The sequence below is a fragment of the Enhydra lutris genome, unplaced genomic scaffold (genome assembly GCF_002288905.1).
Source record: "Enhydra lutris kenyoni isolate GAN:26980312 unplaced genomic scaffold, ASM228890v2 scaffoldscaffold13, whole genome shotgun sequence".
Lineage (NCBI taxonomy): Eukaryota > Metazoa > Chordata > Mammalia > Carnivora > Mustelidae > Enhydra > Enhydra lutris.
This window is the reverse complement of record NW_019154097.1, coordinates 22,971,268-22,998,118: the sequence shown is the minus strand read 5'-3', so window position 1 is coordinate 22,998,118 and position 26,851 is coordinate 22,971,268. Positions and strand designations below refer to the sequence as shown.

The window sequence follows — 26,851 nt, the reverse complement described above, 5'->3', positions numbered from 1 at the left end:
ATGGAGACATATCTTGAAAGAAGTTGCTGTGGCTGATATCGAAGAGATTACTGCCTATGTTCTCCTCTAGGATTCTGATGGATTCCTGTCTCACGTTGAGATCTTTTATCCATTTTGAGTTTATCGTTGTGTACGGTGTAAGAGAATGGTCGAGTTTCATTCTTCTACATATAGCACCCAGTTTTCCCAGCACCATTTATTGAAGAGACTGTCTTTTTTCCACTGTATATTTTTTCCTTTTTTGTCGAAGATTAACTGACCATATAGTTGAGGGTCCATATCTGGGCTCTCTACTCTGTTCCACTGGTCTATGTGTTAATCAGGATATCCTTAAAGGGCCACCCAACTCTAGAGCTCTGCAAGGACAAACTGAAGCTTCAGATCTAAATGCATTAACCACATGGTGACTCAGCCTCTCCCTTGTCCAGTCCTGCCTTGCTTACTTCCTACAACTGTATAAGAGGGATCCTTGAAACACCTGCTCTGTACAGCTCTGTTTCAGAGTCTGTTCTCAGAGAATCTAAATTAAGATTGTGTGTTTAGGGAATGAGAAGATACCTGTGGCTATGAGGACAGGGTAAAGAAGCTGGACAGGCAGGCGGGGACCAAATTGTGAAGGACCTCAAATCAAAATTTGGATTTTCTTCTGTAAATAATGGGGGGCTATTATTGATGAGTGGCATATCGAATTAGAGCTGGAATGTATGAGGTTCACTGGCAGTCAGTATGAAAGATAATACAGAAGGGGATTATACTGGAGGTAGAAAATAAGCTACAACACCCAAACCTCGAACTCCATGCCTCTGGAGGGAAACAGTGGGAGAAGGATGAAGGATGGTCCAAAGGCAACACCAAGGATGGTCCAAAGGCAATACCAAGAGTACCAGAGTACTCTCTAGCCTCTTCTTGCAACAGTCATCTCCCTTCTTTCACAATTCTGGACCCCATGAGTCCTATATCATGGGAGACTGTGTGTCACTACTCAGTGCCTGTGGTGTCCCTCTAATATCTCCTATAACTGTGGATATCACAGATACTCCAGTGGTGGGATGTCCTTATTTGTGGCCCCTTTGCCAGAAAGCAGGCTCCCAAAACTCCTGTCTGTATATCTCATCTCATAAAACCTTGGCAGAACCATGGATTATGGTACCTAGTCCAGTCTCATCTGGAGGAAGGATGCATTTGTCTAGAATCCTGTGACTGTTCCAACCACTGTTGCTGTCAGTCTGGATGGGGTCATTTTTATGCAATAGTATGAAAAATAAAGCTCTAAGATTCTAGAGTCAGACAGTCCTGTGTTTGTATCTTGGCTCTGCTGTTTATAGGCTTTGTAAATTGGGGAAGTTCCATACCTTTAATAGTTTCAATATATATTCAAAGTTGGGATAATAGGAATGTGCCCATTTTGCAGAGTTGCTATGAGGAGGTTTAGAATCTGTAAAAACAGACAAATTGTGATTTAAGAGTTATATAGCAGGAAGCTTTCTCTTCTGAACAAGATGGAGCTTGGCACCAATTTCAATTCTGCCACATTACAAGCTGGTGGACTTTAGCAAGACCCTTCACCTTTCCGAGCCACAGTTTACTTATTGGTAAAATGGAAATCTCAAGCCTACATTCCCAAATTATGAGGGTTAATGAAATAAAGAACGCCAAGTTCCATCACAAGTAGACAGGAAACTTGGCACTCTTTATTTCATTATTCCTCATCATCACAAGTAGACACACATCCAGTCATATGATAGCATACCTAGTGGATGTTTTTCTTACTATTTTCTTTTTAAATATGTATTTGTATCATCTTCTTGATTACAGATATCATAAATGGTGCTCTTAACTGTAATGAATGCATGTTTAATTTCTTTTAATCTAATGATACACATGTCTCTGGGTTTAACCATCCCCTTTGTGTCTAAGGGAAGAAGCGATGCTGTCCACATACTTCGAAACCATCAACGACCTGCTGTCCTCCTTTGGGCCAGTTCGTGACTGCTCTCGGAACAATGGGGGCTGCACTCGGAACTTCAAGTGCGTGTCTGACCGCCAGGTGGACTCCTCAGGATGTGTGGTAAGTGCCATTGGCCCATGACTGTGGTGCTGGCCCAGACACCAAGGCTGCTTGCTAGAGGCCCCTCCCTTTGGGGGGGGGGCACTCACTCATAGCTACTGCCTCTGTGGCCTTCAGAACACTAGGTTCCCTTGGTTTCTTCATCTGTAAAGTGAGATACATAAACCTATCTTGTGGAATTGTTGGAAGAATGAAATGAGACATCAGAACTTTAGTGCCCAATATGCAATAGGTCCTTGAGAGCTTCTGGCCTCAAGAGGGTGACTGTCCATTTGGGAGTGAGATAGGGCATGTCTTATCTCTGTGGACCCAGTGGGATCATGTCAATGAGATGTCCAGAAGAGAAGGTTTCAGTGGAGACCTTAATGTTGGTTGAAGTTGGGCAAATTGGTTTTTACTGGCTTCAAAAATGGGTCAATTTACATTAGGGAAAGAGTGTGGATGGCCAAGGGAAGGGCATGGAGGGGGATGGCAGGCTTATCTGCCTAAGGCTCCAGAATCGGGGATAGACATAAGGACACAGAGGCTCTTTGAGGATCTTTGTTGCCCATAGAAGAGGCTTTTGGACTGAATGGTTTATGGTGTAGGAATGGCCTAGGATGCTTGTTTCAGATGTAGGTTCCAGGATCCCACACAGTCATATTGATTGTGCAGAGGAGGTTAGGTCCCAGGAACCTGAATTTGTAACGGTTTGGTGAGCATTCTATGTCTGGGGAGGCAGAGCTCGTGGAAGCACACTTGGTAGATATCACCCTGCAAGCTGAACTTCTTCAGCTGGCATTCTGTGCCTTCTTGATTTGGCCCTTTCTAACCTCTCCATCACTTTACTTCCTTCTACACTAAAGCCAGTGGAATGAATTAGATGTGGTTCTCTGAACCTATGTCCCCATGTAATGCCTCAGAGCCTTCGTTCCTACCGTCTATTAGCCTAGAGTGAGTTGCTCCCCACCAGCCTATGTAGCCAACAAGTAGACCTCTTTCCCGATTTGTCTTCTTTTCCCTCCTCATCTTGGAAAAGTGACCATCCTCTTCTAAAGATCGTTACTGTTTTCACATGCCTGCTACATACATCTGTTATAGCCCCTGTGATCATTTCTAGCACAAACTGCCTTTTTTCTGGTTTATCCCACCCAGTAAACTGAGGGAGAACCCAGGGAATCCGTGGATTCAACTCAGCACTCCAACGATCTCAGTAAATAAGAAAGAAATAAGGGACGGGGGTGCCTGGGTGGCTCAGAGGGTTAAGCCTCTGCCTTTGGCTCGGGTCATGATCTCAGGGTCCTGGGATTGAGCCCTGCATCAGGCTCTCTGCTTAGCAGGGAGCTTGCTTCCCCTTCTCTCTCTGCCTGCCTCTCTGCCTACTTGTGATCTCTTGTTTGTCAAAGGAATAAATAAAATCTTAAAAAAAAAAAAAAGAAAGAAAGAAGGGATGGAAGGAGGAATGGGGCCAGGGATGTGGGCCAGGGTTATGTCTCTGGGGGAGACCACAGGAAATAGAATACACAGTCAGTTCTTAATGTACCTGCTCCAAAGGTAGGGAAATAGACAATGGCTGGGAGAGCAAAACGAAGAAGAAAACTTCTAGAGAATGAGATAATGCCATTAAATTGTATTGTAGCAAAGATCAACAGATCTTCAAATGTAGATGGGCAAGTGGAGATGTTTTAATTAGAATTATTAAGATTATAAGTGATAGAAACTCAGGACTAGTTTAGGCAAAAAGAAGAAATGTATTCCATTGAACAGAAGTCAAGGGACAGTAGGATTAAGGGGATCAAACAATGTCATTGGGATCCCTCTTCTCCTCTCTCTGCTTTCTTCAGCACCATGGACAACTCTAGCTTCCCCACTCACTGAGAACATCTCTCTTCCCAGTCCCTCCAGCTAACATCACAGGATTTCAACTCATTGGGCCAGCTTGGGCCTCATGCCCATCACTGTGCCAGTCACTGTGGTGGGAGTGTGGGGGAAGGACTGGGCTCGTCCGAGACCCAGTCGTACCTGGGTCTTGGGCCAGGTGGCTCCTGCATGTAAATGCACAGTAGTGAGTTGGGGGGAGGCCCAGACTTTCAAGGAAAAGTCGGGTGCAAGCACCAGAAAACAGGCGTTGTTGTCAGCAGCTGTCTAGGAGTACTGCAACCTAGCCCTCCATTTTGCATGATAGAAAAGTGAGGCCCAGTGAGAGAGGGGAGGATCTGCCCAAGTCTTCAAGCTAGGCAGTGGACACACAACTCAAAAAGATGTCCCAGATCAGCAGTGTGGTCCCCAAAACATGAAGCTGGCATTTCTGAAAGACATAAGTTTTCTGCCTCTATTTCCTTTTCCCATCAGTTCCATTTCCTGAACTAATTAAACTCCCTCTCCTCGAAGATAGCTGTCCCAGAAGAAGGAAACCTCAGAGTGCAGAGGTATGCACGCACAAGCACGTACCCAGATGGGCTGTGCCTCTTTCTCCCTCTCATCAGTGGAAACTGGCAAAATATAGAGAGAGAGCAAAAGAACATTCCTTCCCTGGAGGTTAAGAGAAAATTCAGCAGTCTGATGAGGTTGTCAGAGACCTTCCTCTCTAGGTTAAGGATCTAATGTTAAAACTGCAACTTCAGGGCTCCATGGAGCTCAGGTAAGCTCTTTTCTGCACCTTCAGAGTGGATGGGGAGACACCCACTTCTACTCTGAACTTTAAAATCTCTCTTATTTCTCGGTAGACTCTTTGTCATAACTGCAGAGGGGAAACTTTTTCTTACAGCCCCTCTTCTAAGAAACTCCATCTGGCAAAAGAAAAATAAATCGTAATAATACCTTCTATTTTTGGAGCGCTTTAGAGTTCTCAAGGTGTGTCTGCATCCAATAACTCACCGTCTCAACAAACCCAGCAGTAGGTCCCTCACCCCTGTGGGAAGCAGAGTGACTTCCCAAAACCGCCACAAGGTGGCCAGGTAGAGGTCCAAGGACATGTTTTCAATATTCTTCTTGCCGGAACCATTTTGGCTGGCTTTCCTGTGACCCAGAGAAGAGAGGAGATAGTGGGTGAGAAGCTGAGAACGAAGGCTGGGCTGAGTGAACTGGGCTTAAGCTCTGGCTTGGTCATTGGTGAGCTTTCGAATCTACGTGGACTTTATTAGCCTGTTTCCTAGTCGTTCAGAATGGAGCAGCAGCTCTAGAACTCATAGGTTTTCTGAAAATCAGAGAACGTAATTGCAAATGATTAGGGATTTATGAAACACCACTTATGTGCAAGCGGGAGAGACCACGATTGCGGATGGTTTTATGCAGCAGATACGATGTTCGGGCCACAGAGATTCAAGCGTATTTAATTTCCTGTAATGTTTCTATAACTGAATTTCATCTCTGCCCTGCTCCATCCATTGGTAGTGGAAACATACTTCTAGTTCCACTCAGGTTTTCTGCTTCCTACCTCTTCCTGAATGTCTAAGTTCAGAGGAGGCCAATGTACATCTAAGCACGGGGGTAGGAGGAGGTTTGGCCCCGGGCCACTGCCTGGGAATTCTAGTGCCTGCTGTCTTGTCTGGCACTTGTCCATCACTCTCTTTCCTTTATGGTATTGTGCCAAGACCTCTCGGTTCCCAGGTGATTTATAGGCATGTGGTGTATCCTGGCTTCTGCTGCCTTGCTCTCTCCATCCCCATCATAAGGTCATTTGAGGCCAGTTGGCTCTATCTATCAGATAGATTTCCTGCCCTACTGAGGCCATCACTCTTCTCTGAGGCCATCAGCTCTTCTCTGTCACACTGAGGGCCTGGGGATCTGAGGGGAGCTAGCCGAAGACCTCTTGATGGGGGGTAGACCAGGAAGCCACTTGTGGTTGGCTACTGTCATGCTGAGGAAGAGCACCTGATGCTTGCCATCCGACAAATGCTGTCCAGCAGTGAGGCAGAGACACTCTTTCTTTCCAATCCCTCCGACACACCTAATTTTCTCTAGCCTCTCATCCTCTTCAGCCACCCTGTGGACAAGACTGGTGCGAACAGAGCATAGGATCTCTTTTAAGGACATTCTCTAGTGTTTGCAAGACCATCTGGTTTGATTCCCAACATTCCTCTCTTCCCAAGCTCAACTGATCCTTAGCTCTGGGGCATGGGAGGTGAGGGGTGGAGAAGCCAATTCTCTAACACAGCACAGATTTCCCATGACTATTATTATCATTAGATTTTATCTTCAATTTAGATCTCAACTTCTGAACCTCCAAATTTAAAAGAAAAAAAAATTGGCTTGGTGTTGGCTTGGTTTTCTGGGTCATCTGTGGTAAGCTTTCCCCGGGATACTGTGGTCCTCAGGTTTATAGTTGACCAAATTGGGGATAGCCACTGGATGTATGGCGTAGGCAGAATAATAGCTCCCACAAAGAATTCCACGTCCTTTTTTTTTTTTTTTAAAGATTTTATTTATTTGACAGAGACACAATGAGAGAGAGAACACAAGCAGGGTTAGTGGGAGAAGGAGAAGCAGGCTTCTCACTGTGCAGGGAGCCCGATGCGGGCCTCAATCCCAGGACCCTGGGATCATGACCTGAGTCGAAGGCTGACACTTAACAACTGAACCATCTAGGAACCCTGGAGTTCCACATCCTAATGCCTGTGACATGTGAATATTTTACCTTACACGACAAAGGTGAAGACTAAATTTGCATATGGAATTAAGGTTGCTAATAAGCCAATTTTTAAAGATGGAGATTGTTCTGAATTACCAGTGTGAGCCCAGTGTAATCACAGGGCCCTTTAATGTGGAAGAAGGAGACAGCAGAGGAATTCAGAGCCTTACAACATTGCTACTGTTGAAGAGGGAGGAGGGGGGTTACAAGCTAAGGAAATTCTGTAACACTTGGAGGGCAAGCAAATGGATTCACCCCTAAAGCCTCCAGAAAGTAATGAAACCCTGCCAATACCTTGATTTTAGCCAAGTGATAATTTTGCTAGACTTCTAACCTATAGAACCGTAAGCTAATAAATGTGTGTTGTTTTCAACCACCAAGTCTGTGGTCATCTAATGTTATAGCAGCAATAGGAAATTAATGCAGGGTGAACAGTAAGAGGGGGAGGGAGGGTGATCCAAGAGATATCATATAAAGAATTACCTTGTTATTTAGATTTTCAGTTATTTCCAGGGAGACCCTCCCCTCCTGGCCGGAGATGGAGGAAGTCACAGTGATTGAAGCATCAGAAGGGGGAGGAAGCCTCATGCTCCCCTTCAGTGTGCTAAACAGGAAAGATTGTTATCTATTAGAAATGGTATAAATCTGGCAAGCATAACGATGTCAGCAAGGCACGGTTTGAAAAGTAAGCTATGTTTCCATTTATTCTGTGTAGCAGTATAAACATGGCAAAATTTTAATCAAGATAGAGGACAAAACCAAAGAAAACTATAGGTATTTCATCATCATATTGTGTGGAGGACACTTTCGCCATCTCTGTGTCGCTGCTGCCCCCTGAAGCATTCGGCTCATGCTGTTCCTTTGTGTTCCCCCGTACCCCCCCACCCCTCACCCCGGCTTGGGAAGTGGCCTTTTGATGGAGTCAATCTCGGACAATCAGGTGATCAAAATCTGTTCTCAGTCCCTTTTGAAAGAACAATTCACAGCTCACCTTCCTTTTTCCAATGTTTTGCTCACATTTCGTGCGTCGGGAACATGGGAAGGATTCATTCCGCTGGGTGACTTGTCTCTGATTCACTACAGGTGGGCCATCTGGAGCTAGAAGGTGTCTTTCAAGAGGGTCCCTTCACTTACCCAGAAGGGGCTGGAATGGCTGGGAGTTGACCCTTGGCTGTGCTGCACCTCAGCTTAGCAGGGGCTCTCAACTAGAGTGCCTGCCCATGGCCTCTCCATTTGGCTGGACTTTTCAGGCCACAGAGGCTAGGGTTGCAAAGGGAGCATCCCAGGATCAAGTATTGCAAGAGCACAGGCAGAAGCTGCTAACATCCATAGCACCTAGCCCCAGAAGTCCCAGGGTATCATTTCTGCCCCTTTCTACTTGTCAGGCAGGTCCTTAAAGTCAGTATGGATTCAAGGAGAGGGACCTGGACTTCAACTGCGGATGAGAAGACTAGCAGAGAAGGCGTGGCCCTCTTGAATCTATCCTTGACCTACAGCAGGGACACCCAGGCTGGTGCTCTTGGAGCAGGAAGGCTCCCTAGAGATCTAATCAGGCCAGCACCTCTCCCATTATACAGACAGAAAAGCAAAGGCCTCAGAAGATGCAGAAATGGGTCAAGTGCATGGAGGGAAGCAGAGACAGAATCAAGGTTTGATCCTAAGACTCCCTCCTCCCCCTTGTACCTGCTGAAGTACTGGCCTTAGAGCATTGGCTTTGCTCTTGCAGTGGTCCAGAGATTTCATTAGCAGCTGTCCTGTGTCCAACGCCGTGAATGGCATAGGGGATGCCAGAAAAAGAGCCCCACTGTGTTTTATAAGGTAGCTCAGAAGACGAGAGGAGCTTTATTTAGTAGGACTGCCGTGTGACCTTGGACAAGTCCCTCCATCCTGGCATGAGAATATTTCACAAGGTAGGTGTGAGAGCAGAGGGAAGGGGGCCGGGGTGGGAGAGGGGCATACTCACGAACACCGCACCCCAGTGCACGCATGTTCCTGGCAGTCAGTGCCACTAAGTCTTCCCCTAGATGGGCATTGCTGTATCTGTTTGATGAAAGACAAAGCCTCGTACCGTAAGAAGGGGGGCCCGCACGGTGACCCGTGTGAGGACGTGATTCTGCGTGCTGAGCTGGTTTTAAACAATGTAATTCTCTCAGCTGCCCTGGGAGCTAGGTTGTAGGATTATCTTCACTTGACACTTGAGAAAAACCGAATGGCCTGGGAGGAACAGGGAGGGGGGGATATGTGGAGAAGCACAGAGAAAGGAGGGTGGGGAGGAGGGCAGGTGTCAGACCATCTGGGGCCTTCATAGAAAGTTAGGACTGAGGGAGGTGCGGGGATTTGCACACTGGTGAGATCCTAGCGAGGGGTGGCGTCTTTTAGGATGTGTGTCCACTGTCAGTCCCCAGTCCTCCCTTTAAATTCCAGACCCATCCCACTCTGCCTCACCCCCTAGAAATCACCCAGCCGTATTCTCCTTCTCCCTCTCCCTCTCATGCTTTTTCCATTTTGACCTAAAAAGCCATCTGGTCTCCCAGATATTAGAAAGAGCTGCAGGACCCCTAAGGGTCACAAGATGCTGAGTGGCAACCAAAAAATGCTGCTTTTTTTCAGGTCAAGATGAATTAGGATAGGAATGACCACTTATTATAGGCCAGGCACTTCTTGGCACCACTCAGAAAGAGGCAAAAACTAGAATCATACAGGGAGAGAGAGGCTGCTTCTCTCCATTTCTCATCTTTCTCCCCCCTTTAATGACTCAGTTGGACTGTGATTAAAAGAAATGAAACTCAAGAAGGGTGGGGAAGGCATGGAGGGAGAATCAGCTGAGTGAGAAATCACTTTGGAGCCCAGCCCAGGCTCTGCTGACCAGGGGAAGCCCGAGCCCGTGTGCTTGGCATTCTGCCCTCCTGGACAGCGGCGAGAAAGGCTGAGCCACGGAGGGGTCTGGCCCCTGGAGAGTGGTTTTCCTCCCCAAACTAGGAGGTTTGATGTCCAGACTAGGAGGAAGGATGCTTGCCACCTTTTTTCTCTTAAAAATTTTTACAAGTATGCAAAGTCAGGGGGTAACATATCTTTATGGGAACTCAGTCTTTTTCAAGGGTAGATTATCTCCTATACCGTGTCCCCATCAAAGTACCCTCTGACTCAGAATTCTCTATATGCCCCTTCATCAGTAATAGTGGTCCTGATTGTATCATTGAAAGCATGACTTGGTTGATGCTATTGATAAATGAATTAGTGCTATCAATAATATCAGTAATATTACTGACAGGGATACATATCAAGAGTTTTTGAGAGCTGATTTCATGCCAGTCCCCAAGATAAATATTTGAAATGCATCATCCCATTGGATCCTTACAGCAAGCTTATGAGGTGAGCCCTGTTGTTACTTCTGCTTTGTCCACGAAGAAACAGATTTATTTATTTTTAATTTAGTTTTAAAGATTTTATTTATTTGACAGAGAGAGAGCCACAAACAGGGCTTTGCAGCAGAGGGAGAAGGAGAAGCAGGCTCTCTGCAGAGCAGGGAGATCCAGGACCCAGAGATCATGACCCGAGCTGAAGGCAGACGCTTAACCGATGGAGCCACCCAGGCGCCCCAACGAGGGAACAGATTTAGAAAGCATGAGAAACTTGCCCAAGTCCAACAAGCGAGATAAAGGCAGAGCAGAAATTCAAACCCAGGTGTATCTAACTCCAAAGCCTGTTCCCTTACCTCCTCAGATGGCAACTTCTGGAAACTGAGGATATTCCCAAAAGCAAAAGTCCTCGATGTCAGGGAGCATTGAGGAAGGGGACACTTCCTTCTCCCTATCCTTTTTTCAATGTCCAAGATTTCTTCTTCTTCCTCTGTATCCAAGAGAGCTGTAGGAAGATAAAAAAGAATGAGTACTGGCGGAGGGGGTAGGATAGTCAGAAAAGAAGGAGAATGGAACTGTGCCTGTTGACTCAGAGCCTGCTCAGAAGGATCAAACTTTAGGGTGTGAAAAGGAAGGGAGTTGCCCCTCCCTGGGTCCCTCAGCTGGGAGCTGTGCCTTTGCCTCTTTCCTATGTGAACTCCCAACGGGCCCCTCCTCCCTTCTGAGGGGGTGGGCGTGGGACTTGGGGTTTCCTAGATTATAATGTGTGGCTTTCTCATAAAGCTTCTGCACCTTTTTATGATATTAAATATTTTATTCTTCTGGTGACATTTGAAGCCTTCTCTACTTTTTCCCCCCTCATTTTATTTCTTTGGGACCCAGATTTGCTGGGTCTGATGGTATTTCTGGTAAGCTGGTTTTATTGTGTGGAAGTCGTTATCTGTTAAAGTCAGGGAGCAGCCTTTGCCCTTCTAAAGGGATGGGTTTTACCCTTTGATTCCAGGAAGAATGGCTGGGGTGGGGGAGAGGAGAGGAGCCCCAGAGGTAGGGGGGCAGGGGGGCAGAAAAATGGGAGCTGCAGCCCTGGTTTGGCCACTTGTTAGCTGCAGGAGGGGAGCAAATCTCTTCAGGGAAGGCGGCAACCATTTGGAGAGACTGTGCGGGAGCCTGAAAGGGAGCTTCAGACCCGCCTGCCTGGGGAGGGGCCATTGAAATGCTGAGCTTCCTTTCAATGTCCGAAATCCTGACCTCAGGATATATGTGCTCTGAGGGCAGATTTTTAGTGCTGAAAGCGTCTGAGGGTCGGGAAGGGCAGCTTGGGTTGAAGGGTGAGGCTTAACTCATCATTTGGTGGGAAAGCAAATATACAGGGGGAAACAGTTCTCTATGCTTTTGCTTCCCTTCCCAACGGTGTCCTCGTGAGAGAGTTTACTCCCACCATGACCCCTACCTTCAAGGGGTCAGTAAAGTGTTGAAGAGCACAGTTTCTGGCTTCAGACAAACCCGGGCCCCGAATCCGCTCAGTCTCTCATTAGCCATGTGACCTGGGGACAATTCAACCTCTGAGTCTCAAGCTTCTGTTGAGTAAAATGGGGCTTATCATACCCGCCACAGCTGCTCTGGGCACTAACTGGGATAATGCGTTCACAGTGGGCCAGCGCCTGGCCCTAAGTAGGTGCAGAGCACAGTTGCTGCTACTATTACCGGATATTTCCTGCGGGGATGACGAGGATGATGAGAGCTGAGATGGCCGGGTGGTCGCTCTGTTCCGGAGCCTCTGATGTGGGTCTCATTATTACCCTTTTCTTACAGATGGGAGAACTGAGGCAGAGTGAACCTGGGCACCTCACTCAGGGTCACACAGCTTCTTAGTTCTAGAACGGGGAGTTGAAGCGAAGCATCCTGGTGCCAGGACCCTCTGCCCTTACAGCCCCGTCTTCATTCTTTGCCCTGGTTGCCTAGTATTTCACAGAAAGAATGTTCTATCGCTGACTTCATCTGATTGGTGGGCATTTTGAGTGCTTTCAGCTTTAATCCATTATAAACAGTGTTGCTCCGAGCATCTTGGGGCAGAAGGCTGCTTTGTGTTCCGAGTTACTTCTTCCGCATTGATTCCCAGAAGTCTGTGAGGACAGTTTTCAAATTCCATGATTTGGGCGAAGGCGTGGGATGGATTAAAATAAACGGGGGGTGGTGCGCCTGGGTGGCTCAGTGGATTAAGCTGCTGCCTTCGGCTCGGGTCATGATCTCAGGGTCCTGGGATCGAGCCCCACATCGGGCTCTCTGCTCAGCAGGGAGCCTGCTTCCCCCCCCCTCTCTGTCTACTTGTGATCTCTCTCTCTGTCAAATAAATAAATAAAATCTTTAATAAATAAATAAATACATAAATAAATAATAAAATAAAAAATAAAGAGGGAGGAGCCTGTGTGGCTCAGTGGGTTAAAGCCTCTGTCTTTGGCTCAGGTCGTGGTCTCAGGGTCCTGGGATCGAGCCCCGCTTCGGGCTCTCTGCTCGGTGGAGAGCCTGCTTCCTCCTCCATCTCTCTCTGCCTGCCTCTCTGCCTACTTGTGATCTCTAAATAAATAAATAAAATTTAAAAATAAATAAATAAATAAATAAATAAATAAATAAATAAAGAGGGGCAGGACCATCTCTGGTTTTCAGGACTACCCCTGATTCCGGGGTGCTGGCTTTCTTTCACGATGCAGTTCATGTAGTTCAAAGGCAGGCTAGGGTGTTGGGCTGAAAGTGTCCCCTTGAGGAGGGGAGTGAGCCAGTAAAAATGAAGCCTCCGGGCCTTGAGCACAATGTGTGCTCGATGCATGTGGGAGAGAGCACAAACACAGAGGAGCGGGCAGGTAGAAGGAAGCGAGCGGGCGGGACTGGTGTCTCCTTGAGGACACCAGTGGGTGCCGGACTGTGACCACAAAGGTCCCAGTGTCTGTGCCCCACACCTGTGAAGAACCACTCCCTGGCTGTTGGAATGCTGACAATTAAACACGTTTGTCTTAGCTCTGAAATGAAAACCTGGAACAGTTCTGTTCATCTTCATTGTGGTGGTAGAACTGTCTCAATTTATAAGGTCTTCTCCCCATCAGTCTTCAATCTTCTTTTAATTTTTGTTTGTTCTAAATAGCTCAGGCTCTTTGTAAACGAAAATAAAACAAATGGATACTCTGCTGAAATATATAAAGAAAAAACACAAACCACTGTCCTCTTTCCCGTTCACTTTGGTCCCTCTCTATATATCTTTCTATAGATTTTCCTCCATGCATATGCAAATCTAAATAAGAATTTATATCCGTAAGTTTAAAAATAGAATCATAAAAAGCATACAGTAGTTGTGTTTCCTTGAGGCAACTTTCTGTGTCAGAACTGCGTGTCATTATACAAACTTTTCCCTTTTTTCAAGACAACTGGCTTTTTAACTTGATCTTAACCGTATGTAAACCTCCTTCTTTCTGTCAAAGATGAAGATGAATAAATTGAAGCCAAAAAGCACAGGAACTATGCTTGACTTAACCTAAGTGTCCTAAACCCCAGGCTACAAATCTGTCTTCCACAGATTTCCACAGACTTCTTTTATTTTTATCATAGGTCTTGGGGTTAAGTGGACAAGAAATTATGTCATCCGCATCATTATTATTAATCTGAAAAGTTAGCCTTTTCCCTGGGTTCTCCAGCTTCTCCCTGAGCCCTGCCTTGTACGTCTTCACCACCGGCCCAGATACTCTTGGAGGATATAGAGGTCATCCAGGGATGGGAAACAGTCAGCTTGGAACCCAGGCCACCAGCCTCAATCTTGAGACCTTTTAGCCTTGGGGTAGCAAACAGTAAGAAGGGGTCCTAAAGCCCTCACTAGCCCATTTCTTCTCACTGAGAAGATAGCGTCTGAATAACATTATACACATTCCTAGGACAGTGGGCTGGTTCATCAGAATTCTTCCAGTGCAAAGAGCAGACTTGGCCGTGAGACAGAGTTGGGTTCACATCCCGTCCCTGTCGCCGGGAAGCTGTGTGACTGTGGGTAAGAGCTAAATGTGCCTGAGTCTCTGTTGCATTGTCCATAAACTGGGAATGAGCCCCATGCCTTAGGGTACAGGCCAAGCCCAGTGGGTATAGATGCGCATGAGCTGGACCCAGTTCTGGAACCTTCCTTTCCAGGGCCAGTTCCTATAGGTAGAGAGGAGCTTGGTGAGCTAGGAAACAGGGTCCAATGGGTGCTTGCTTTTTGACACCACCTGATAGTTCTCCAGTTCTCAGTGGGCGGTAACTCTGGGGACAATCCAGCTGAACTTGCACACAGCATACCTAGAGATAGCATCAGATCCCATAAGTCAAAGGGTCAGTCCTACAAGACTGCCCCTCCAACTTCAGAGACCAATCACAGCTTGTCACCTGTACTTCTTGACTGACCAGGTATAGTTTGGAGGTTTCCACGACCCTCTTCTTTGGATTCTGTGCATTTGCTAGAGTGGCTCGCAGAGCTGAGAGAAACATTGCCTTTTGTTTACCATTTTATTATAAAGGATAGAGATGAACAACCAGGTGAAGGGGTACATAGGATAAGGTAAAGGGAAAGAAGCATGATATTCTTGAACCTCTATGTGTTCACTACCTGGGAAGTTCTCCCAACTCTATTCCTTTGGGTTTTTATGGAGGCTTTATTTACATAAGCATAATTGATTAAATCATTGGCCATTGACAGATGGTGCAACCTCCAGCCACTATCTTCTTACTGGATCCCAAAGGTTCCAACCCTCTAATCACATGGTTGGTTCTCCTGGCAATGAGCACCCCAACTTTAAGTTTTTTCCAAAAATCACCTCATTAACATAAACTCAGGTATGATTGAAAGGAGTTTCTTATAAATATCAAGAAACCTTATTAGCTCTTATCACTTAAGGAAATTCCAAGGGTTTTAGGAACTCTGTCTAGAAGTAAGAATAAAGATAAAATATCTGTATGTCTTATTATAAATCACAATATCACTCACAGGATCTTTTTCTGGCTTTCATTGATCTTCAAGAATTTTTCTTACCATCCACATGAGGAAAGGTAATTCTAGAAGCCCACTGTCATGGGGATGATACAGACCTAGGTAATAAAATGACCCTGTTCTTCAACCTGGCTCTGCTCACTGTGTATTCTTACTTAAACCCCTTAAGCCTTCTAAAAATGACAAGTGTTGAACTTGATTTTATCTGGGCTCCTTCCCCTGCAACACCCCACATGTCAAAGCTCTACTTGGGTCTCGAGAGGGAAGACCCTGAAGATGAGCTTCTATGGCAGGCAATGGAGCTTGTGCTCCCCCCAGTCCTGTGTCCCCTGAGAGCTCTTCTTTCATACACAGTAAACCTTGGGGAGAAGACGGAGTTCTCCAGATGGTGGGATTTCAGGCAGAAGCATTGTAACCAACCCCCATGATTTTGTTGTTGCCTTGTTTAGATAATGAAGCATTTCAACTGAAAACTGACTTTTCCTTTTTCAATTATAAAGTTATTATATATACACATAAGCATGTTTAGAATACAGAGAAGGAGGAAGAAAGGAAAATATCACCCAGAGTCATGCCATCTCCAATAACCACCATTTTAAAGTATTGGTATTTCCTTTTAGTAGTTTTCCTGTGTGATATATATTTACCAGTTTTATTGTGGAGTATCAAAAACATGTAGAAAAATGTGTAAAAACATCACAAGCAGTTTCAACAGTAATAAATATGGGATGCCTATCCAATCATCACCCAGGTCAAGAATTAAAATATTGCCTGCATTCCAGAAGCCTTTTCTTAACACACCCACTGTGACTCTATTTCCCATTTTATCACTTTCTCCCTTTCCAGAAGTAGCCACAACCTTGACTTTTATGATAATCATGCCCCTTATCTGTTCTATATAGTTTCTCCATGTATATGTACATAGAACAACAATTTTATTTTATTTTTGCTTTTTAGTGGCATATTCTCTGACATTCAGCACATTTCATTAAGCTAGCTAAAAACCCATCTTCTCTTTTAGTTGAAACAAAGACCGGTTATCAGCTGGTCCACAGCTTCATTCAACTCTGAGCTGTATTCACAACACTACACGTGAATTCCTAATGTGGTTCTACCCTCTGTTAGACCCCAAAGTTACAGGAGTGAACTGCGTCATCAGTAACAAAGAGCTTGGTCTATTTACCCAGCCAGAAATAGACACTTCGGGTTCCACCACCCAGAATCACATGTGGATGCCTCTTTTCAGCACGTATACGGAGTAAACTCTCCCTTCCGAATGATTCCCTCTGGTGTAGACTCAGGCCTGGACTGGGCTGCCTCTTCCTGTCCTTTGAGTTTTTGGCACCTACAGGAGCATAATTTTTTTTTTCCCCCCAGCTGGTCCAAACCTTGCAGGCTTTTTCTAAAGCATATTTTTAAATGTTACATCCTGAGTTCATCCTGGGTAAGAGAAAAACCTTTTAGGCAAGGGGTGGGGATAGAGAGAGAAAGGGAACCAATGTCTCTTGAGCTACAGTGAAGTGTAACTTCGGATCTTGGGATCCACCCAGCACACCAGGCAAATGGTATCGCCATCCCCATTCTGCACATGTAGAAGCCAACCCAAGGAGGGGAGTGACGTGCCTAGTACCACTCACATTGGGATTGGCAGCCTTGGGATCAGAACCCCAATTGCAAGGGTTCCAGTAACCTTGATGGAAAGGTTGAGAGCCCAGGTGTGGGGTCAGACCCACACTGAGCTAGTTGATGACACTGGGCGGTGATGTATTAACCTTCTCATACACACAACAGCACCTCAACATGGGGTTGCCTGGAGAGCGAGGTGAGGGGTGTGCACTCAGCCCAGAGTCTGGCTGATACTTAGTACGTAGGACAGAGCAGCTAGGAGAGAGTAGGACAAGATGCTGAGGAAGCCTTGGGAAAAAAAAAAAAAAAAAAAAAGGAAGATAAAACACTATTCCCCGGGGGCTGGATGGTTAGCGCTGGTGGTGGCTGGCAGGGCTGTGAGTCTTAGAGGTTGTCCTTAGTCCGCAGCTCATGCGTTTCCTCTCACCCACCTCCGTTCCCAAAACACTGCACTCAGAAAACCTCAGGGTCCAGTGTCTATGGCATCTGTCTCCATTCAGGGGTAGATTTTTTTTTTTCCTTCTTTCTCTTAAATTGCTCTCTGCAAAAAAATAAAAAAATAAAAAATAAAATATGCAAACCGCCCAAAATTACACTCAACATACGCTGAATAAATATATACCCACAGAAGCATATGTTCAATGGCTGCTGCTCCGTGCTTTTCAAAGCCAATGAGCTTATAAAATCATTTCTCACGCAGAGCCCCGGCGATCGATGAGAAGGTGCGGTGTGAGGACACAGCCACAAGCTGCAAATAGAGATTTTAGTTACAAAGAATGGGGAAGGGAAGGAGCCAGCGAGACCTAGCAGGGATCAGAAAGACCATGCTTTCCGCCTGTCCTGATAAAAGCCTGGCTCTGACCTCTGAAACCAGTGGCTCACCGCTAGGCACAGCAGTGGGTGACAAGGAGCATTTGGGGATCAGGGTCCGTGGGTTCAAATCCTGGCTCTGCCACTTACTGTGTAATACTGAGATAGGTTGCTTTAAACTTTGTATCTGAGTCCCTTAGTATCCAAAATATGGGTGCGATAATAGTACCTACTTTACATGATTGTAAGGAGGGGGTATCACCAAAGAGTTAAGGAAACCGACTCTGGTTTCAGCTTTCCTGGGTCTGCTATTGACCGGCTGTGTGACGTTGGGTAGGTTAGCGAACCTTGCTGTGCCTCAGATTCCCCATCTGGTAAGTGAGCATAGTAATAATATCCACCACCTCGGGTTCCTTTGAGGAAAGGCCGCGGTGTTTGGGCATTCAGCTCCTAGAATGGGACCTGGCTCCACAGGAAGTGCTCAGATAATGTCAGAAAGCCATTTCTTGGCCAGTGCCATCTTGCACATCAGTCGGTAGCGTGTGTACCTTGTCCAGGGTCTCATGGCTCTGTGCCACTCCCAGAGAGAAGAGGACGTGAGGCTTCCTAACACTTAAATCTAAGTTTATCTGTAATGGTGACTTGAAGCAAGTCCTGTCCCAAGCCTCAGCTGCCCACTGGCAGGTGGTGAAAATAATAGTATACCCTTTTCTGAGTAGCTGGGCAGAGGGAAGGATATGCCTGGCACCGGGGCACTGTGCCACCCATGACCCCTTCCCTCCCAGCACCCTAGCACCCAGCACCCTAGCACCACCCATGACCCCTTCCCCACCAGCACCCTAGCACCCAGCACCCTAGCACCTAGGGAAAGGTGGTACGAATCTGGTCTCCGCAGCAGAGGGCTCCTTCACTGGGGACTGTCTTTAGCCCAGAAGGCACAGCTTAGGAATGGGGCGGGCCTGAGCTGAACCTCAGTTCTAGCCTACAGCTGCTCACTGCATGACCTTGGGAAGGCCCCTCTTCTCTGAGCCTTGGGGTCCTCTTCTTCCAAGGGCGAGCGTCTGTCTGGCAGTCACAACAGACTGGAACAATAGAACGCACGGGGAAGGCCTTTAGAAACCTTGACACACACAGGAAAGGCAGCAGACCATGACCTGATATCCTGGCTCTGCCACGTACTTGCCCTGCAGCCTTGGGACAAGTTACCAAAGCTGCCCGTGCCTCAGTTTCCTCCTCTGAAAAATGAGAACAGTAACGCCTATGCCATCAGGCTGTAGTTAACAGTATGAGTTAATTTTCTCTTTTGTTTTGTTTTGTTTTGTTTTTTCTTAAGATTTGTTTATTTATTTGAGAGAGAGAGAGAAAACGTGAGCAAAGGAGAGGGGCAGAGAGGGAGGGGGAGAGAGAACTTCAAGCAGAGTCCCCATTGAGCTTGGGGCCCAACATGGGACTCAATCCCAGGACTCTGAGATCCTGACCTGAGTGGAAATCAAGAATTGGATGTTTAACCGACTGAGCCACCCAGGCGCACCAATGTTATGAGTTCATGTTCTAATTTTTTTTTTTTTTTTTAGATTTTATTTATTTATTTGACAGAAAGAGAGAGATCCCAAGCAGGCAGAGAGGCAGCCGGGATGGGGGGAGAAGCAGGCTCCCCGCTGAGCAGAGAGCCCGATTTGGGGCTCTATCCCAGGACCCTGGGACCATGACCCGAACTGAAGGCAGAGGATTAACCCACTGAACCACCCAGGCGCCCCATTATGAGTTAATGTTCTAAACACATTTAGAATAGTGCCTGGCACATAGTAAATGCTATTGTTAGCTGTTATTATTATTAATGAACTACACAAAGGCTATTTATTATAATCCCTAGACAGTTACCAAAGAGACGTTCAGCAGGACTCCTGCAGGATTTTCTTGGGAAGGTGTTCGCTGTTTTCCCTTCCCTCAGCTCCCCATGCTTATTTGTACCATTTTAAAAAACTCCAAGTCCTGTAAGAATATTATTACTTATTCTTCCTCTATGTGAGACTAGATGCTTTTTGAAGGCTTGGCTAAACCTTCGTGGACTCAATGGCCTGGAGGACAGTAGGCTTTGAATAGGCACATGCTGAACTGAATCTCTACTCCGTGCGGTGTTCTGGGGAGCTCCAGAGAGAGAGGTGGAAGGCTTCGTGACTCCAGCCAGAAGGAGGGAGGGGGCTGAAGGGGTGGGCTGCAAACAATAGCCTTAAGCCTCTCCTACAAGAGCAGTCCTTCTCCATGGTTCCCAGCTCAGGTGCCTCTGGCTACCCGAATCCAGCACCTGACCTCCCTTGGAATTTCTGTGAGCCTCCGGCAGAGAATTGTAGGATGCCCGAGCTGTAAGGCCCTTGGAAACCAGCTGCTACCTTGCTCATGTAACAGAGAGGAAGGCTGAGGCAAGAGAAGGGAATAGAAATGCCCCAAACAGAGGCTCCTAACTACCTGTGCTCCTCTAATGGGAAAGGCTGGTGGCCATAACTTCAGACAGTTAGCCGTGATCGATGTGTGTGCCAGCGAAGCCAGCCACGCCTTTCAACACTGCCGACATTCTTGAGCCTACTACTAGTCCGGAGCATAAGCCATCTTGACCCGTGACTTACCTGCCTCTGGGGGTTTACCCAGTGCCTCCAGTCGGTCTAGATTCTCCTGGAGGTCAGGGACCACCACCCCTTGTACTCCTTTGTGTCTCCATCAGAAAGGAGCTGTGTGGTGCTGAGAGCCTGGGTTTTAAGCCAGACACACCCATGTCTGCCCCGCTGCTCTACTCCTAGAAAGCTGAGTGACAGAGGAAAAGCCCTTCTGGACATTTCAAAGTCTGTTCCCTCTTTTGCAATGTGGGGCTGGTAACAGCGAGCTCGTAGAATCGTGGGCCTCGAGCAAAGCAGACTGAGGAGAACACCCAGTGGGGTGTCTGGCTTACAGTAGGTGCTCAGAGCGCGCGAGTTTCCTTTCTCATGTCTCCGGGAAGTGTGTGTTGAACACGGCACAGATGACGGGCCCTTGGGGAGAGAGGCCTGTCACTGTTTCACGGGAACTCAAGACACAACTAAGCACCGTGACCAGACATCTTATGGCATTCCAAAAATATTTTCTGGGAATCAGATATTAAAGTGATGATGATCACAGTGACAACTTTTATAACACTTGATGTTTTATCATGCCCAGGCACTGCACTAGGGATATTTGATAGTCTAACGCTTTCCCACCCCCATGGCAGTTCTACTGAGGTGTATGTCCTTAGTCTCAGTTTACAATGAGAGGCTTGAATTTCAAAGGGCTAATGAAGTGACTGGCTAGTATTACGAGGCTGGTGAGCGGCAGAGCAAGGTGGGAGTCTAGCCAGGACTGGCCCTATGCCAAAGGCCATGCCAGCGTCTCCATCCCCTGTGCTGGGCCCTGGGATGGTGCTGGAAAGAGGAAGCTGTGTGTCTTCTACTCTCTCTCCTCAAATAGCCCACAGATGCCTGGGGAGATAGACTGTGAACCAGAAGCCATGGACCTGCTAGAGTGGTGTTTGTGTTGGAACAATACTTAACATAGGAGAGAAGGAAAAATAGCGCCGGCTGACTCTGGGCATCAGAAGGACGTAGCAACTTTCATACAAGACAGTTCTTTGTCCATCATGGCCCTGAGGGTTCCCAGCAAACCCAGGGGCAGGTAGTTACTATCAGGTCCATTTTAAAATGGGGAACCAAAGATCAGAAACCTATGGCGACTTGCCCAAAGTTATACAGCCAAGAATAATTAGCAGCATCTGGATTAGACTTTTCTTTCTGTCTCTGTCTTTCTTTCTGTGTGTCTCTTCAGCATCCTTCTGCTTCTGGAGTTGGGAGGGGATCTGAGGGGGAGACTGTTTAAGCTGTCACTTAGAAGATATATAGGATTTTTTAGGAAGAGGAGGGTAGGCCTCCCTTGGGGGCAAGGCATGGACAAAGGTACTGAGGTCAGACCCGGCAGGGGCCATTGGCTGTTTGCCTCCGTAGCTTCCACATCCAGGTGGAGGGACACATGAAATAGCGTCGTGGTTTGGCCAGTGAGCCTCGGAGCAATCCTGGGGACTCCTTCTCCACTCTGAGGTCTGAGGCCTCCCAGAGCAGCTGCAGTCCTAATTTACGCGCTATTGATCCCTGTAATCTTTTTTTGCATGCCCACCCCCTTCCTCCATGTCAGCATTGGATGGAGCGACGGCTGAATTGGCATGAATTGATTAAAACTCCCTGTAATTATGGGCTCTCGACTGGCCTGGTTGTCCAAATCAATGTCTCCAGTAATAGGCAGGCTAGCTGGCCTTGTTGACAGATTGAGGCTGAGAGGGGGAGGTGCAGGGGATGGGCAACAGCAGGGTCTTCCCCACACATTCCCTTTCCAGGCTGTACTCCAGAGGCCTCCTGGGACGAGGGCACTCAGGCCCACTCAGCCTCCGATCAAAGGGATGGTCCCTAATGAAGGACTCTGCAGCCCTCCTTTGCTCCCGTGATCCTCCATAACCTCGCCTGCGAAATGAGGGTATCTTAGAGGTGTCCCTGAGTTTTGCTGGGAGAATTTGAGGAGAGGCATAGGAGAAAATATCTAGCACATGGTGCATCACTGTTTCCTTTCCTCTGTTTTCGTCTTCCTGGGATGCTGTATCTGATCTGTACATCAAGACGCTGCTGCCAACAGCCCCTATGTTCCCGCATAATCCACGCCATGGCCTTCCTGCAAAGGTCTCAGAATTCTTGTGTAGCCCTAGCCAGTCTGAACTGCTTGTGACATCATGGACAGGCCACCTTCATGGGGATCAGGGAGAAAGAACCCCTTTTTTTTGCCATCAGGGGACCTTCCACCAAAGGCTTCCTCTCACTTGCTGTGTGACCTCAGGCAAGTCACTTGGCCTCTCCGGGCTTTAGTTTCCTCATCAGCAAAAAGGGCATGATGATGCCTGTCCTGCCTTAGCGTTGCTGAAAATAGAGCAAGAACTGCCTGTGGCAATATTCTGCATGTCTGCAACCCTCTTCCATTGTTTCCTGAATGCATTCCCTATTTTGGGGCAAAGTAACAAGAAATCCAAACAGCAGTTACCATTCTTTGTGTCAGACATCTGTCGGCTGTGTGCTCTGGTTTGGTTCTCTCATAAGCCCAGGCAGGTAGGAGTGACTCTCTCCAGTGTAGAGATGTGGCAACTGAGGCTCAGAGAAACAAGGGCCCACAGGGAGGACGTGGCAGACTCCACTCACAGTTGTGGGATCCTCTGTGGCTGACAGTGTGCTCAGCCTTCCACTCACGAATGATCTCATTGCCTTTACTTTGTCTCGTGTAACCTTTACGATGATGTGATGGGGCAGTGTGATTGGTAGGAGGCAGGACTCTTGCTAGGAGGTAGTACTGTTATTATGCTTCACTGGTGATGAGAGAAATCAGATACTGGCTGAGCCCTGGGAGGAGGACAAGGCTCTGCCTGTAGTTAGGCAGGTGTGGAGTCATCCTGCTGATGTCTTAAAACATGCTCAATCAATTCAAAGGGGATTCTCTACTCACTTCTGAGATAGTTCTCCCCTTTCCACAGTCCATCATTGCTTTAACAAAAAACCAAGCAGCTCAGAGCTCAGAGTATTACCTACCTTCCATTTGTCCGATGCCTTCATTTTATAGTATAGCAAACAGACTCAGACAGCAGGACGTGCCTGTCAGAAGCTACCCAGCCAGTTAGAAAGGAGAGGAAGACCCAAAACTCAGCTCTACAGAGATCCATTATTTACATGCTTTTTTTTTTTTTAATTGAGGGTTTGCTAGAATTTGGCTACTTGTCTCCATCAACCAATTTGCCTGCCACACCCACTGAGATAGGTCTTCCAGATGGGGAAACTGAGGCTCAGAGAAGCATGACTAGCTTTAGGCAATAGCTAAGAAGAGGCTGAGTCTGAGGCTGGAGTCCTTTCCATTATCCCACCCTGCCTCTAAGGTCCAAGGTTGTAGAAGAGAAAGAAGGTGCCACACCTGTCATCTCCCAGGGCCCGGGGGAGGTGCAGGGCTCTTCTGTCCTCACCACCCTGGAAATCCCCCAGGATTGCTTGCCGTATGAGTCACTCAGGCCCCAGGAAAAGTTATTTTGTCTTATAAGCTGGTTGTTTTTCCTTCTGTGCAGAACAGCTGGCCCACCTTCTAGACCTGGGGGTGGGGTAGTGGAGCAGCTCATTACAGATTTTGTACTTGAAGCAATTTGCATTCTATAATTAATGAACATTAAAATGCATAATTACAAATGGAAACAAATGGCTTGGTGATGTTGAAAATGGGGCTTGGGAAGGAGTGGAAGAAGGCTCAGGGGATGAGAGAGGGGGCTGGGAGGAGTAAGGCAGGGCCAGTGTGTTGTAGGAGCAGCTGAGACTCCCCTTGGTACCTATTCCCCACTAAAATCCTCAAGACTTTAAGGCTCAGGGATTCAGGCTCAGGGTCTTCCTGTGGGTCCTTGCCTGAAGCAGAGCAGAGTGGAGGCTGTGAGGCTCTGGAGCTCAGCTGAACTGGGTTTCTCATCCACTTACTGAAAAATTCTGCCAAAGAGCAGCCCTCCAAGGAATGGGGTCATTAGGAGGTGGAACTGCCCCTTTCCTTCTGTCCACTCCTAGCCTCACAGAGCCTGCCTCTCAGGCTTCTTTTTATAAGACCTTAAGAAAGTGCTTACAGATAATCAAATTTACTGACTTCAGTAATCTCTTCAAGGGAGCAAACCGAATCACTTCACAACCTTCAATGCCTTCCAGTTGTACTTAGAATAAACTCAAGATGACTTCCCAGGGCTGAAGTCAGGGGTCAACAACTTTTTTGTATAAAGAACCATGTAGCAAATATTTTAGGCTTTGCAAGTCACATGCATGTGTTGTTGTTGTTGTTGTTATTGTTTATTTCGTAGTCTTCCTTTTTTTTTTTTTTTTTAAGAATTTTATTTATTCATTTGACAGATAGAGATCACAAGTAGGCAGAGAGACAGGCAGAGAGAGAGGAGGAAGCAGGCTCCTGGCTGAGCAGAGAGCCGGATGCAGGGCTTGATCCCAGGACCCTGGGATCATGACCTGAGCCGAAGGCAGAGGCGTTAACCCACTGAGCCACCCAGGCACCCCTCATAGTCTTCCTTCTAAAAAAATAAAAACAGAACTTTAAAAATGTAAACATAAATAGTCCTGTGCAAAACAGTTTGTGGGGAAATAGATGTCTTTTCCCTCTTTTTCCTGCTAAACACAACAAAAATGCTGGAGATTACATATAAAACAAACATAATTCTGTGAAAGGTGAAGAGAAAAAGGCAGACCAGCTAGGAATTTGGGGGCCCATGGAGATATTGGTGGTCAGTACCTTGGGTTTTCTTTTTGCCTTATATGTTCCAAGCTTGGAACTGAAGGAGCCACCAAGTCAGAAATGCCAATAGGTAAAGACCAAAGAAAACAAAACAAAAACAACCCAAAACCCAAAGCTTACTCTCCTCAGCAAAAGGAAAATGGCAGCCTATAAAGACAGAAAATTTTTAGACAATAATCACTCTAGCCAGACATCATGGTCCAACCCCAACACATTCTAACAAAGGCCAGGTAGGGAACTAGACTTTCATTTTTACCAGACTATAATTATATAGTCTGATAATACAGTACCTCCCCCTTTCTTTACTGCAGTTTTGTCCGAGAGGGCTAAGTGGGAAAACTGAGATTTTACTTCCCCTGACAGTAATGAGCTATGCCTCCACTTTGCCCTACTGGAACAGTGTTGGAAGAATCCAGATAAAATAGAAGGTTTAAATAAGATCCAGAGTTAAAACATAATAACATAACATAATGCCCCAAGTTTATCCAGGTTTCCACCAAATCACTTATTGCACCAAGAGCCTGAAGGATCTCAAACAGAATGCAAACAAACAAACAAACAAAACATTGCCAATAGATGCCATTATGAAGATAACAAAGAATATATATCGGAAGTTAATGACAAATATGTTAAAATAGTCATCATAAAAATGCTTAAACAAGCAATTATAAGCACATATGAGAAAAACAGAAAGTCTTATCAAGGAAGTAGAAGATATAAAGGAGAAACAAATGAAAATTATAGAACTGAAAAATACAATAATCAAAAAAATGTTTTGAAAACTCAGTGGATTAATTTGACTAACAGGACAGAGAAAATAACCAATGAATGTAAAGATAGAAATAGAAATCACCCACTCAGAACATCAAGAGACAAGACCAATAAAGAAAATAAACACAGTCTCAAGGGCCAGAAGGAGATAAGAAAGAGTGGAACTGAAAAAGTGCTCAAAGAAATAATGGCTGAAAACTTCTCAAATTTGATAAAATACATAAATATACATATTTGAAAAGCTGAGCAAATTCCAGAATAAACACAAAGAAATCCATACCAGCAATTATAGCCAAATTTCGGTTTTTCAGGGAAAAAAAATCTTGAAAGCAAGTAGAGAGAAATGACATCTTATTTATAGGAGAAACACAACATGAATGATGGTGGAATTCTCATGAGAAATCATGGAGGCCAGGAGGAAGTGGCACAGCATTTTTTAAGTGTTGGATGAAAAATGAAAACAAGAACAAAAACTGTGAACTCAGAATCCTGTGCCCAGTAGACATCTTTTTGGAATGAGGAAGAAATCAAGACATTCTCATATGAAGGAAAACTAAGAGAATTGGTTGCCAGGAGACTTATTCTAAAGACTGGCTAAAGGAAGTTCTTGAAACAGAAAAGGAACAATAGAAGAAGGGATTTTGGAATAGTGGGAAAGAAGAAAGAATACAACACAAATATGGGTAAATGCAATAGACCTTCCCTTTCTTCTTGAGCTTCCTACATTATGTTAGACAGTTAAAGTAAAAATGCTAGCACTATCTGATGCGGTCCTAAATGTATTTAGAGGAATATTTTTTAAAAAAAATATGCCACAGATGGGAGAAGGTAAAGGGACATAAAGGGAGGTCAGGTTTCTATACATCATTTAAATGAGTAAAATGATGGCATAAGTAGACTGTGATAAGTCATGCATACCAAAAGCTAACACTAAAAATTATACAAGGAGATGTACTTAAAACACTACAGATAAATCAAAATGGAATTTTAAAATGTTGCAAGAGAAAGAAAAATGAAAAATGGAGATCAGGAAACAAAATAAAACATCTGACTTAAGCTCTAAAATACCAGTAATCACATTAAATGTAAATGGTCTAAAAATACAAATTAGAGGAGAGGAGTCAAGATGGCGGAGAAGTAGCAGGCTGAGACTACTTCAGGTAGCGGGAGATCAGCTAGATAGCTTATCTAAAGATTGCAAACACCTACAAATCCAACGGGAGATCGAAGAGAAGAAGAACAGCAACTCTAGA

The 26,851-nt window shown here is 46.0% G+C and overlaps 1 protein-coding gene across 3 annotated transcripts in view; it reads left to right on the top strand.

The window, feature by feature from the left end:
* The window catches only part of LOC111145742 (astrotactin 2), an 867,423-nt gene that overhangs the window by 510,409 nt on the left and 330,163 nt on the right, over positions 1–26,851 (top strand). For all 3 annotated transcript variants that reach the window (XM_022500914.1, XM_022500912.1, XM_022500915.1), the window contains one exon: positions 1,918–2,068. In XM_022500914.1, the coding sequence (XP_022356622.1) occupies positions 1,918–2,068 (151 nt within the window). The remainder of the gene's footprint in view (positions 1–1,917; positions 2,069–26,851) is intronic.